Consider the following 15138-nt stretch of genomic DNA (forward strand, 5'->3'; position numbering starts at 1 on the left):
TAGCCAAAGCGTCGTCGTCGTCGTCGTCGTCGTGTCGTCACCACCACCACCACCACCACCACCACCACCACCATCATCATTATCATTATAATCATCATCATAATTATTATTATCATCATCATAATTATCATCATCATATCTAACAATTTATGGTTCCCTTGAGTGCATCGACTTTTCCACAGGATTATTCATTGCAGAGGCTTTCTGTATTGCATGTGAGAGTAATTTATGGTTTCATCCTCCATTGACTTGTTAATTTACGGTATGGCAATCCTTTGTTCCTTTTTTATCATTGTCTCTTCTGACTTGTGCGAGATAATCCGACCTTATCGAACCGCTCGAATGTGATTGAATTATTCCGAAAACGGCGTTAACCTAAGTCGAAATGTAGAGCTTTACACCATAACTGGACTTAGTTTTATCGAGCGAAGTGATGAAACCCTATTAAATAAATTAGCCAGAGTCCACTACAGGAAGATATGTTTATAAACCGGCCTACGCAGAATCTATTATTCGAAAGCAGCAGATCGAGAGAAATACGTGTGAGAGAAACATAAATATTGATTTTTTGGTGGGGTTCTTTCCAAACAATGTGGCAGCGGGCAACCCCACACTTTTGAGTGGTAATATAGTAATGTGGTAGTGCTTAGAGAGCTATGAGGTAAAAAATGCACCAGAAAGGATAAACCCTTGATGTCTCTGTAAACGCTCAGTGTACAATATCGTACACCTACATACCGTAACAATGCGTTCATAGGATGTATACACCTTTATTAACAATACGTCGACATGATATATGTACGGGCAACCCAAAAATTAAGCGCAGCACGCGAGTCGTGGCAAAACTGGGCGAAACTGAAAGCTAGCGCGATTTATGAGCAGATACGGCACAGATAGCAAGGGTGTGCGGGCTCATCTGGCTGACCCATCTCGGCGTTCTGACGCTTGTCTTATCGCTGGATCGAGAAAAATTACGCTGCTACCGTACCTGCTCGTCACAGGCGCTCCTAATGCTTTACGCAAGCATTCGTTTCCCTGCATCAGACGAAAACGGTTTTCGGTGGGGTGCGCTGTCTGCTTCGTCAGAAATGCCATTCCTTTGAGTCCGCGGGACTGCTGCGATTTGCGCTTCTCTCGGAGGCGAGTTTGTCGTGCAATGTGGTCGAAATGTTCTTAGATCAATTTGGCGAGCATGGACAAGTTCATACCAAAGTCAATGAAACGCACGAAAACAAAAAGAACTGCAGGCGGGTATTGAACTGAACTCAACTGAAATGAACGCGTGAGCCGATTGGAGATCAGCAACTGCAACAGCAATTGGCTTTATTCATCGAGAAGAATTAAACCAATTGGTATATTCATACTGCCGCAAATAGCCCGTCCACGCAGGCAGCATGAGTATTGAAAGCCTTGTTGGAAGAACAAGCAGTGGGGTTAAAACACACTGGTATAGAGCGACCCAGATACGCCGACTGTCTGTACGAGTCGGCGCATGACCAATGTATTGCCTCTGCCTCGGCGCATGACCAATGTAATTAGCATGAGCAGAAAGTCCACTCGCTACGGGTTTAACCCGAAACAACCCATTCCCGTTTGAACCCATCCCGCTAGAGCCATTCCCGAAACGCCCTTCCCGTTTGGCCCATCCCGTGTGCGCCTGTTCCCAAAACGCCCTTACCGTTTGACCACTTTCTGTTTCAACCCTTTCCCAAAACACCCTTCCCGTTTCAACCCGCTCCCAGAACGCCCGCTTTAAATAGTTGAGATAAGTTTGTGAGCCCACAGTGCGCTTTTAGGCCTCCAAAATTGTTCTGGGCAAGGTAGTGTAGGTTACTGAGTAATGACTACAACATATTTTACTGATTTCTTGCGTAAATATTTAGCGTGAGGGAAAATTCTATTTTACCTTGACTCTAACTCTACTCGGTAGATGGCGCCACCGACACGTTTTCTTTCTAAGCTCTACAGGTCATGGCTACAGTATTCACAAAACAACTACACTTATTGTGAACACTTCATTCGAAAAGTGAAATATTCAAGTACTTTAAGCGAAAGCAGATACATATGAGCAACAAAATTATGCGTGATTAGCTTTAAAACTAATTCATCAGATGTCGCTTCTTGCGCCGCGAAGGTTGGAATACGCAAACCGCAAACGGTGTGCTACAACGTGTCGTACCGTTTTCAGCGGCAAACGGAAACTCCGGCTCCCAGTAACACGGTAAACGGTGACGCAAACACGGTAACGATATGCTAAAACTCTATTATAGACGGATAACTACCTAAATGTTTGCTTTTGCTTTTTTCCACGTACTGCGTGCCCGCCTATGTAATATCCGTAAAAACTACACTCAAGAGAATACAGCTTGGGGTGCTCTTAACGCCTGGATGAAAAACGTGTGCGAAATATTTCCTCCTAGCAAAAATTTCAGCTTTCGACTTCAATGGCCGCTCCTTTACAGACATTTGCATATAAAGTGACCGTTAGCCACACAATAAAATGGATCGTACCACTGGCTTGGCCCATAATAGTTACCGCTTTCATCAAATACGTTTTTTCTGTAGTTAGCTAGATATGGTACTTACATTCCGCGGAATCTTTTTCCTGCGTAGAAATAAAACAATATCCATGTACTACCTATCCATGTACTACTAACTATTAATAAATTAATAGTTGCATTTGTTAAAACACCCAACTTCATTCTCGGCAAGAGTTACGGACGCTGCAAACTGGCACTGCGACCGCGGAAAGGTTCTTTGTTAATTCTCGTCCTTCATTTTTTTTTTTTTGTTGCATATAAGTGCATGTGCATTCGTACATGCAACCGTAGGAACTGGAACCATCACCGCTACCGCGGAGTACGCATGCGAGCAACACGTTCCAGACCGCTCGACCAACGCAGAAGGAGACGGAAGGGTGTGGTTTCAGCTGTAATTCACCAACGCTGTACCGGGTCGGACGTAACGCAGCAACCTACATGTTGTTTTGCTGCGTTGCTAAACGGACCATTGCAAAAAGGTTGCAGGTTAATAGGGCGTCTGCATACTTTGGCTCCGCCAGCCGTAGCGTTTTTTTACTGTGAAATACGGTTGACGTAACTTCATTTTAATATTCAGGTTACGGAGGACGCAAGTAATTTTTGACTTTCGGTTGCGTTGGACGTAACTCCAAACATGAGCTTAAAATACAGTCGGGCGCAACTTTAATTTCAAAAATCGCACGCCTCGGTCCGAGTCACCCGGGTCGAAACTGGGTTCGTTACTCCGGGAAGGGGCTAGATGGGAAGCTACGAAACGGGAAGGGCATTTTGTACCGGGTTGAAGCGGCAGGGAACAAACGAGTAGGTTCAAATGGGAAAGGGTGCAAATGGGAACCGGCGAAATGGGAAAGTGCGAAGGTGCAAATGGGAAGGTGCAAATGGTCGTTTTGCGCCGGGTTGAAACGGGAGGGAACAAGCGGGAAGGATGAAATGGCAATGGGTTGAAACGAAAACCTCCCTTCGCTACAAACTCTTGTTTTTGCAACAAAAAGAAATCAATTCATAAAGTGAATGAATTTCCACTCTGTTTTAATTGTCACCGTCTGTGATTCAGCACTCCCTGCATGTTTGCAAAATACAACCGATCGCGTACGTCTCCGGCGGCGACATGCACCCCTCTTTTCTAGTGTATACTTTTGATCATTGCTAAGTATGCATGCCACGTGTTATCAATCCAGTCTGCGTTCAAGTAATTAGTCTTCGATTAGGTCACTTACTTAATTTCGTTGAGCATCTATTTTGCCCATGCATTTCTCTTTATTTTACAACGATTCAACCAAGCTGTCTGTGGCTACGATCCAGCAGATCGTCTCTGGCGACAAACCGAGTGTCGACTAACAATTTTCAGTGTATGAAAAAGACGCATAAAAAAAATAAAAGAAGCCCCACGGCCTCCATATTTTCATATACGTAAGACGGCTTACATTGCTTCTTAAGTATCTCTGCCTAGCAATGCCTTTGTGTTTAGACGTGAAGCCGACTTTAAAAAGGTGGCTGTAAGCTTGTTTTCTGTAAGCTGGCTTTTCCACATTGTGTGTTGCACAGTGAAGCCTGTCCATCTACGGAGGGAGTGTGGTTACAGCCTCACTTTACACTCTTCTCCACCTCCGCCGCATCTTGCCCAAGTCGTGCATACCCCTCGCCACGCAAGGCGTCTCTCCCCCGCTGACATAGCACAATGCCGCGCGCATTTCGGCGGACATCTGTGCGATGCACTAGTGATGTAATTGTCCCTACCCATGCATCGTTAATGTCCTTAGTCTGTGACGTAAATATCGCTCCACTGTCCTTATAATTCAACATAGCACACCCCCAATATAGCAAAAACTCCAACATAACAAATCCAACCAGAGCGCCAGCTTCGCTGAACTTACCGTTTCACAAGATGGGAGACCGCTGATTTTTTTTTATGCGTTCCTTTGAGCCAAGTATTATTTTCGCCGCACGTGCTAAATATCACATAACAGCGATACCACAATGTGCGAAGATCTCACCAGCGAGGGAATCTCTAACCACGGCAGCCACGGCAATTGGAAGTGGCACGCTCCCGACGAAGAAAAAAGCGCAGCTGACTGAATACCGAGTTTTTCTCAGGATCTCAGACAAATGATTGAATAAAGAACTGAAAGCGCCCCTGGCGAGCAGGGATGGCAGCAGGACGGATTCGCTCCATTCGGTGAAAAGGCTAGTGTCAGAACGTCGGTATAGACCAGCCGGATGTGCCGACCCACTCTCGCTACCTGTGGTGCATCTGCTCATATATTGCGCTGGCATTCAGTTTTGCGCAGTTTGGCCACTGCTGCCGTGCCCCTTTCAACCTTTCGAACGCCTGTTCATTCTCTTAAACCACGGCAGCGCACTGCAGTAAACCTATATATTTATGTCTATAAAAGAGAAGTGTCCGACTCACTCACTCACTCACTCACTCACTCACTCACTCACTCACTCACTCACTCACTCACTCACTCACTCACTCACTCACTCACTCACTCACTCACTCACTCACTCACTCACTCACTCACTCACTCACTCACTCACTCACTCACTCACTCACTCACTCACTCACTCACTCACTCACTCACTCACTCACTCACTCACTCACTCACTCACTCACTCACTCACTCACTCACTCACTCACTCACTCACTCACTCACTCACTCACTCACTCACTCACTCACTCACTCACTCACTCACTCACTCACTCACTCACTCACTCACTCACTCACTCACTCACTCACTCACTCACTCACTCACTCACTCACTCACTCACTCACTCACTCACTCACTCACTCACTCACTCACTCACTCACTCACTCACTCACTCACTCACTCACTCACTCACTCACTCACTCACTCACTCACTCACTCACTCACTCACTCACTCACTCACTCACTCACTCACTCACTCACTCACTCACTCACTCACTCACTCACTCACTCACTCACTCACTCACTCACTCACTCACTCACTCACTCACTCACTCACTCACTCACTCACTCACTCACTCACTCACTCACTCACTCACTCACTCACTCACTCACTCACTCACTCACTCACTCACTCACTCACTCACTCACTCACTCACTCACTCACTCACTCACTCACTCACTCACTCACTCACTCACTCACTCACTCACTCACTCACTCACTCACTCACTCACTCACTCACTCACTCACTCACTCACTCACTCACTCACTCACTCACTCACTCACTCACTCACTCACTCACTCACTCACTCACTCACTCACTCACTCACTCACTCACTCACTCACTCACTCACTCACTCACTCACTCACTCACTCACTCACTCACTCACTCACTCACTCACTCACTCACTCACTCACTCACTCACTCACTCACTCACTCACTCACTCACTCACTCACTCACTCACTCACTCACTCACTCACTCACTCACTCACTCACTCACTCACTCACTCACTCACTCACTCACTCACTCACTCACTCACTCACTCACTCACTCACTCACTCACTCACTCACTCACTCACTCACTCACTCACTCACTCACATCACTCACTCACTCACTCACTCTCACTCACTCACTCACTCACTCACTCACTCACTCACTCACTCACTCACTCACTCACTCACTCACTCACTCACTCACTCACTCACTCACTCACTCACTCACTCACTCACTCACTCACTCACTCACTCACTCACTCACTCACTCACTCACTCACTCACTCACTCACTCACTCACTCACTCACTCACTCACTCACTCACTCACTCACTCACTCACTCACTCACTCACTCACTCACTCACTCACTCACTCACTCACTCACTCACTCACTCACTCACTCACTCACTCACTCACTCACTCACTCACTCACTCACTCACTCACTCACTCACTCACTCACTCACTCACTCACTCACTCACTCACTCACTCACTCACTCACTCACTCACTCACTCACTCACTCACTCACTCACTCACTCACTCACTCACTCACTCACTCACTCACTCACTCACTCACTCACTCACTCACTCACTCACTCACTCACTCACTCACTCACTCACTCACTCACTCACTCACTCACTCACTCACTCACTCACTCACTCACTCACTCACTCACTCACTCACTCACTCACTCACTCACTCACTCACTCACTCACTCACTCACTCACTCACTCACTCACTCACTCACTCACTCACTCACTCACTCACTCACTCACTCACTCACTCACTCACTCACTCACTCACTCACTCACTCACTCACTCACTCACTCACTCACTCACTCACTCACTCACTCACTCACTCACTCACTCACTCACTCACTCACTCACTCACTCACTCACTCACTCACTCACTCACTCACTCACTCACTCACTCACTCACTCACTCACTCACTCACTCACTCACTCACTCACTCACTCACTCACTCACTCACTCACTCACTCACTCACTCACTCACTCACTCACTCACTCACTCACTCACTCACTCACTCACTCACTCACTCACTCACTCACTCACTCACTCACTCACTCACTCACTCACTCACTCACTCACTCACTCACTCACTCACTCACTCACTCACTCACTCACTCACTCACTCACTCACTCACTCACTCACTCACTCACTCACTCACTCACTCACTCACTCACTCACTCACTCACTCACTCACTCACTCACTCACTCACTCACTCACTCACTCACTCACTCACTCACTCACTCACTCACTCACTCACTCACTCACTCACTCACTCACTCACTCACTCACTCACTCACTCACTCACTCACTCACTCACTCACTCACTCACTCACTCACTCACTCACTCACTCACTCACTCACTCACTCACTCACTCACTCACTCACTCACTCACTCACTCACTCACTCACTCACTCACTCACTCACTCACTCACTCACTCACTCACTCACTCACTCACTCACTCACTCACTCACTCACTCACTCACTCACTCACTCACTCACTCACTCACTCACTCACTCACTCACTCACTCACTCACTCACTCACTCACTCACTCACTCACTCACTCACTCACTCACTCACTCACTCACTCACTCACTCACTCACTCACTCACTCACTCACTCACTCACTCACTCACTCACTCACTCACTCACTCACTCACTCACTCACTCACTCACTCACTCACTCACTCACTCACTCACTCACTCACTCACTCACTCACTCACTCACTCACTCACTCACTCACTCACTCACTCACTCACTCACTCACTCACTCACTCACTCACTCACTCACTCACTCACTCACTCACTCACTCACTCACTCACTCACTCACTCACTCACTCACTCACTCACTCACTCACTCACTCACTCACTCACTCACTCACTCACTCACTCACTCACTCACTCACTCACTCACTCACTCACTCACTCGCTCGCTCGCTCGCTCGCTCGCTCGCTCGCTCGCTCGCTCGCTCGCTCGCTCGCTCGCTCGCTCGCTCGCTCGCTCGCTCGCTCGCTCGCTCGCTCACTCACTCACTCACTCACTCACTCACTCACTCACTCACTCACTCACTCACTCACTCACTCACTCACTCACTCACTCACTCACTCACTCACTCACTCACTCACTCACTCACTCACTCACTCACTCACTCACTCACTCACTCACTCACTCACTCACTCACTCACTCACTCACTCACTCACTCACTCACTCACTCACTCACTCACTCACTCACTCACTCACTCACTCACTCACTCACTCACTCACTCACTCACTCACTCACTCACTCACTCACTCACTCACTCACTCACTCACTCACTCGTTAACCTCCAGCCAAAACAGCCGGAGAAAGAAGCGTGAAATTTTCTAGTACATTCCTGTCATGGCGTGGGAGCTCACTAAGGCTGAAATTTTCGAAATTGCACTATTTAGAGTGCAAAAGGGTCTAAATTGAGTTTTCGTATATTCCTGATCATCTCGCAGGCTCTCTGAGATATCAAATTAGTTTTTTCTGTCATGTAGTTTTGTCATAGTGACAAAAATTTATAAAAAGTGGCTTCAGAGTTATGCCATAAACAACTCTTATTGGTTGAATCTGGATTCAGAGGCAAATTGCGTGTAGTATTTATAGTTACCTTGGTATATGTTCAGACCATTGTTACGAGAAGCTGGCCTTTTCTGACAAATGGTACTTGCAGATAGCCACGAAAGAAATTGAAAGGTTTCGCCCTGAGAAGACTGTGAAAATTCGAGGGGGACTTTTTGCGGTTGCACCCCTAACAGAGTCAAAAGGCCTGAAAGGTCCCCAAGTAAAAAATTGGACCTAAGACTTGAAACTGCGGGGAAACATTATTGTAATGACGTTGCAGCTAAATATGGCTGAATTTTTAAAAATTACTCCCTAAGAAAGAAAAAACGGACAATTTTTTTTTTAGAAATTCCGCACTATCTCGCAGGCCCGTTTAGATACCGAACTGGTTTTGGCGGATATATACAACCCGTACGAATATCTAATAGTTTTTACAGGGTTTCCTCTCAACCAACATAAAATTAGTCTACACTTGGAGTCAACTTGGCGTTTTACAGATTCTTTATTGTGAGTTCAGTTCATTGATAAATCTAATTGGTTTTTGCTTGTAAATGCTATCATACGAATACTCGAAAACTAATTTCAGGATTTTGTCCTAACAAGCCCGATAAAGGGAAGTAGGATTTTAAAACTTACACACTATGAGAATGGCTGAGATAAAATGTCACCACGCAGCCCAAAGTGTTGGGTCTAGAGACTTGAAATTTCGGGAACAAATTCCTATCACGGCGTTTGAAAAGGCTGAAACGTTTTTTGGAGCAATTCTTGATTATCTGCCAGGCAGGCCGGGCATCGAACAGATTTTTGGTCATATATGTAACGCTTACCAATGACTATCAGGTAACTTGAGGGTTTGTTCCAAACAACCCCTGATAGGGTGATTCTGGATGGGGCAAATTATACGTTTTTTTTTTACCGATTCCTGAATATGTGTTAGAACCGTTCACGTATTAACACACCCTACCATAGCCGGGTACTACCGCTGGGATACAAACAATACAAATAACCATAATACCGTCCACATAGTTTCATTTGTACATACACAGCGCATTATATAAAGCAATGTACAGCCATAGACAAATTAAAACGGAACACGCCAAATTGAAGAATATTGTTCGTGGAGGTACAATAATGACGCGCTATTGGTATATTTGGAAAACCAAATTTTTAAAATTTGTTACTGTGATTAAGCCAGGCGTCAATTTTACTTGCGTGGAAAGAAATCGTGTTATTTGTGTGTTCCAGTTCATATTTTCGTGATCGCGTTTTATTTGACCATAACTACATGCTTCGCATAGCATGCACGTCGCAGTGGCCGCAGATCTTAGTCCCATGAAATAGCTCGCTTCGTGCAAGGAATGGTTTATTTGAGCTTCGGGGAATGTCCCAAGGAGAAATCTTCACCCTATGCGAGAGATATATCTCCATCTTTCCGCAAGTTTAGCCAGCATGCTAATTCACACGTATTACAGTTGTTTCCTCTCTTTCACTGTCTTTTTTGTCTCCGTCGACGCAGGCCCAGTTTGAGTTCGTGCTGATGGCCATAGCTGAGGAAGTGCACGCCATCCTGAAGGCCCTCTCTCACTGAAGCGGCGCACGAGGCCCGCTCCAGCCACCGCTGGTGCTTGGAGCCGGACACGTGTACCGGCGGCCGCCATTGCAGACGATCAACCAACTCGGCGAGCCCGGCTACGCGGCTTCCTTTCCTGACCAGACGTCAACGGCGACGTGTTCAATGTCCCCTTCCCGCCGAGTTCCCCATAATTTCCGCTTCGCACGTGCTTTCACGGTCTAACCCAGTCGTAGTGACATCTGTTTCGCCACCGGTTCTTTGTGACAGTTTATTTGCTCTGTGCTTGGATCTAGCCTCTTGGAGGGCGCCGTACTTTACTTTATGATCGAACGATGCCCGTATGGCCGGTTCGGCTAGGCGTTCCAGACTGTACTCTCCGGTATTTACCAGTTCAAGTTGTACGCCGACGCGTTTCACTAGGCAGGCAATCAAGTGCGATTGTAAGCAGAATATGTTGTTCGGAAAGTCCCGTGTTCTGTCTTAGTGGACGTCATCCTTTACTCTGCAATTTGTTCCACAGCGTTTGTAAGCCTTAATCGTCCTTCAGGAGACCTTAAACGTCAGTCGTTGAATTCTGTAACGTCAAATGAATCTTGCTGATCGTAGACAGGCGCAAAATACTGTGTCTTTAGTTTGACAGTTTTTCGATTCCTCAGTGAACGAAAGGTCTAACTGTGGTGAATAGTAATCGATTCAAAGGTCCTTTAAATTCATGCTCCGTTCATGTCAAATCTAGACGACAAATGTAGATTGCTTCACAGTTCTCACCTCAGGAAGAATTCTCACTTTGTGAAGCTTATTTCTGGCTTGCAAACATTATGTTCCAGCACTGCTTCATTTAGCGACTCCAAGGAGTCGCTAATAAACCTTACTTGAATTGCTTGAACGCGGTCCTATAGAACAGTGGCCATTGTTTCGACTTAGCGACTCGTGCTAACTTTGTTCCATGGCCTTTGATTGTAGTAAACTTTCACCCCCTATCTGTAGCGTGCCGACAGCAACCTTAAGTCTGAAAGCAAGTTCTCACTGTAACCTTTCGTATTTATTATCTCGTAGGTCGTTCTCCTCTTATGCAAAGAGCGCCATGTGTAAAGCGCTACACGTGCATGTGTATCTTTTCTTGATAAAAAAAGATAACATTTTCGATGGCGCTAAGCGAAGGTAAGGAAAAGAAGAAGCGCTGGAGAGCGATATTTGTGGCTGTGGATGGCCTTCTATATATGCCTAATGAATCTTCCGCGTTGTCAGATGGATTTGTTACGTCATTTTTAGGGCGAACCGAGCCAACATGTAGCACGTTCAAGCCCTGCAAACGCTGCGTTCCCTCCCCCGCCATTTTTTCCCGCGCAAAACGTGCGTATTGAAACAATCGCGACATTCACGCGCCGTTAGACTGAGACTGGTCTCCGGGAAACCGACGCGTCAGCCGACTTAATGTGAAAGCCCTACGCACACTCGTAGTAGTAGTTCGCCGCTCCGCTACTGCACACGCAGGCCACCTGTGTTCAACAGTGAAGACGACCAAAAGGCGCTCGCCTTTGTCACCCAAGAATAATAGGTTCGCCCCGCCCGGATCTTTCTTCTACACCTCCTCCCCCCTTCCTTCCCTCTTTTCGCTTGTATTTCTTCTCGCTTGTGTCTCTTCGTCCCTTCTGGGAAATAGAATTCATGTAGTGTTCGCGTCTGTTTCGTTCGCGTTTGTAATCAACAAAAACGACCAAAAAAAATGAGTGCTGTAATATGTGTATGTAGTGTCGTGCACGAAGCCAATGTTGCGTGTACAAATCCCGCTGTTCTTTTCTCGGAGCGTTCCAGAATGTAGCGTATTGTAGTACGATTGCGAATAGCAGTTTACCGTGTGCTGAAAGGAAACTGACGTAAATGTACGACATGCGTGTATATGCTGATGTACAAACTATTTTCAAGCATCCCCCGTGTAAAGAAAAAAAAACTATTTTTGGGCCCTACGGGGCGCTTGATGGATGTCTATGCGTTTTGGCTCTGTTATTACCGTGCGAGTGTGCTTGTATCAGCCGAAATATATACATACATACGTTCAGTTTCCACTCCCAGAGCCTTCTACGGACATTAGCGTCGCATGGCAGGAGAAAGTTGAATGTGTGATACAGAGTTTATCGGCCGTTGTCACTCTAGCTAACGTATTCTAACAAAGAGACAGAGGTAGCGTTAGTTTGAGTCCTTGCACTTGGAGCGTTGACCAGGGCGCGCCTATATCAAATTTATTCGCAATGTTTGTTGACCTGTTCGGATATTGACAAGGGTGTCGACAAGAACTAAAACGATATCTGTTTGTTCCACTGGATTTAGTCTTAAAGATGTATTTGTGCTGGAGGAGTAACGTCACGAAGCACAAGAGACAGGCTCTGTGATGCTCTATCGCTTTGCATGCGATGCTCCTTCGTCATGGCTTAAACCCGAAATCTCGCAAGCTAGCCGCATTTAGACCCATGTAAGAGCGCTTGCTCAAGCCGAACGCCTTTATCGATGTGCGAGATCACTTACTTACTAAATGTTTAGAAGCATCGCAATCCGGACGACAATAAGTAATTCGGAAACGTGAAAAATAGCGTGAGCAAGTTACACCCGACATTTATTCGACTGCAGCGCCGCATGTGGCACTTGCGCTTAAGCATCCTTGCTGGTGTGTTGTCGATTTGACCTTGCTCCTCGGCATGTTTTCTGCGTGTTTATCAGAGCACGTGTTACTTCCGACAGTACCCAACGTTGCTTCCGTGTGTATCATGTGATAACTCTGGGCCTGTCTATGTAAAGAAGTGATTGTTGGAGCGTACCAAATATACGGGTCTGTTCTGTCTGCCGAGGTCGTAGAAGGTGCCAGTGGCTTGTCCGTGTACCCTGTGTAAATGAGGTGCACTGTAGCAAACTTCTCCTTTCTGCCTCTCGTAATTTGTATTCCTTTACTGTTTTTGTTATTCATTGAAATTGTGCAAACTCTGTAACATTAACGCGCCCGAACATTAGGAAGGCAGAAAAAAAAACTGAAACCTCCAGTGCTAAGAAGCTTCAAAAGATGTCAAGAAAAAGAGCGGTCCGTGTGCAAATCATACTCGTAAATTCTTACAGCGATTTGTCGTCGGCCCATTCGACCTCAGTCAATGTTTGCAGCCAGACTCAGCCTTCATACAGCATGAATGCGCCCCAACTGAAGTAGAAAAGATACGATATGATCAAGATAGAGCGCTCCAAACTCGCACATGCGCCAACAAGACAGCAACTCTTGCTCCCGAGTGATTAAACTTTCTGTATTAAAGCTTAGCTTTGGAATTCCAGCGTAACGTTTGCGTAAGGCGTTACCATAAGCGAAACTAGATACCAAGGCAAGTGCGCTCACCTTAATACGGACGGTGGCTGTAAAGGGTTCGCCGGATCTGAGAAAAAAAAAAAAGAAAAACACCGGCCCAGTTGAGAATGTGCGCTGTCTGTCCCTCGCGTATCTTATTTGCGCCGTACGTTACAAAAATCAAGTATTATTTGCGAAACCGACACCTGTTCCATTGTAGCACTGTTAAAGTGTCCTCCCCAATTCACCCTCCAGTTATTATCCTTCAATAAAAAGGTACGTCATACGCCCTGCGAGTTGGCCTCTTCCTTGAGGTGGCGTGGTCTCGGCACTGGTGTCGTGGCTGCCACTTGCTCCCTTGCACAATAACATGTCGCGGCGTAATCGAATGCGCGGACTACATACAAATGAACCTTTTTGGATGCCTAGCTGCACTCTTGTTAAATGAGAAGCCAAATTAGGCGGGCAATCACGGTGACGTAAAGTGTGTGCACTCACGCAATATGGAACCGAGAGTGGCGCCATAGGCTTGCGTTCACAGTCGAGCGCATAGACGCATCTGCTGTAGGCGCAGCAGCCGGTTTTTAAAGCAAAGCCTTACTACTTTCGTCCAGCCGTTTCGCGAAGGATGCGGAAGTTAACCTTTTGACCGGTGACACACCCCCGGCGACGCACCCCTCGCAGGGGATCGCGTCATTCGCTGGACCCGCTGTCGGCGCTGCGCACAAGGACCGTTTCAAGTCGCTTTGCGACTTAGCGGCAGTGGCCGCTCAGCTAATCGGCAGCCAACCAAAACGGCCGCCGTCCACGCATGCGCCGCTGGGACGTCCTGGGCATCTTGCGCCGCGTTCGCCGAGAATGAGAGCGACGCCGGGGATCCTTCTGTGAGCGTTGCACGGGACCGAACGATCTTGAGAAGTGGTCGGCAATACAGCTACATCAAACGTTAATTAAGCGAAACCAAGGCTCATCCAGACTAAACCAAGCTTTTGCTTTGCATATCCAAGGTTAGCTGAGCTAAGCCGCAGCCATTTTTTATATACACACTTGTGCAGAACTGCGAGAGCAAGGCGAAAAAGGAACTAACGGACCAAAAGCAAATGATGGAAAGACGGTAAGTCAAACCCCATTATAACGAACCCGGATAGAGCGAATTAGCCTATATATCGAACAAAAGCAAATCCGTTAAAAAAATGCACGCAAAACATATTCCCTGTAACGAAGTTCACATCGGATATATCGAACTCGGCGCGCCTACAATTGCCAACGAAATGCATGGTCTCGGAGCGGCGATTGAGATGCTGATTGGCCACGATTGAGACGTTGAGCCTCGCATGGAGCGACGTGACACCTGAAACCTACCGTAACGGTTTCCGACGTACGGGATTCACGAAGAAGCACATCCAGTCAGTAAGTCCAGATCAAGACGGCGTCATCGGCGAACTGCGCGAAGAGCTCGCCAACGTTCCAGATGCTGGGCCAAAAGGACTGTCCTTTGAGGATTTCCCGAGTGTTATCGACGACTTTGCTGTCACTGTGAGCCCCTCAGGCACAGACAGCGTTACTGATGTCATGGCAGCTAGTGCTGCTGAAAGCGCCGAAGAGTCTGAAAATGTCGCAAGGGACATCCTCAGTCCCTTCGGTTCTTTAAT

General features: G+C 46.9%; 1 protein-coding gene across 1 annotated transcript in view; it reads left to right on the forward strand.

Moving 5' to 3' along the window:
• Window positions 1-13779, forward strand: part of Ia-2 (tyrosine phosphatase IA-2) — a gene marked incomplete in the record, with an annotated part of 628737 nt that extends 614958 nt beyond the window's left edge. The window contains 1 exon segment of the mRNA XM_077698486.1: window positions 10108-13779. Within this exon segment, the coding sequence (XP_077554612.1) occupies window positions 10108-10179 (72 nt within the window).
• Window positions 13780-15138: the final 1359 nt, after the last annotated feature.

The sequence above is a fragment of the Haemaphysalis longicornis genome, unplaced genomic scaffold (assembly GCF_048455015.1).
Source record: "Haemaphysalis longicornis isolate Haplotype H1 unplaced genomic scaffold, Haemaphysalis longicornis Haplotype H1 scaffold_2, whole genome shotgun sequence".
In the NCBI taxonomy this organism is placed as follows: Eukaryota; Metazoa; Arthropoda; class Arachnida; order Ixodida; family Ixodidae; genus Haemaphysalis; species Haemaphysalis longicornis.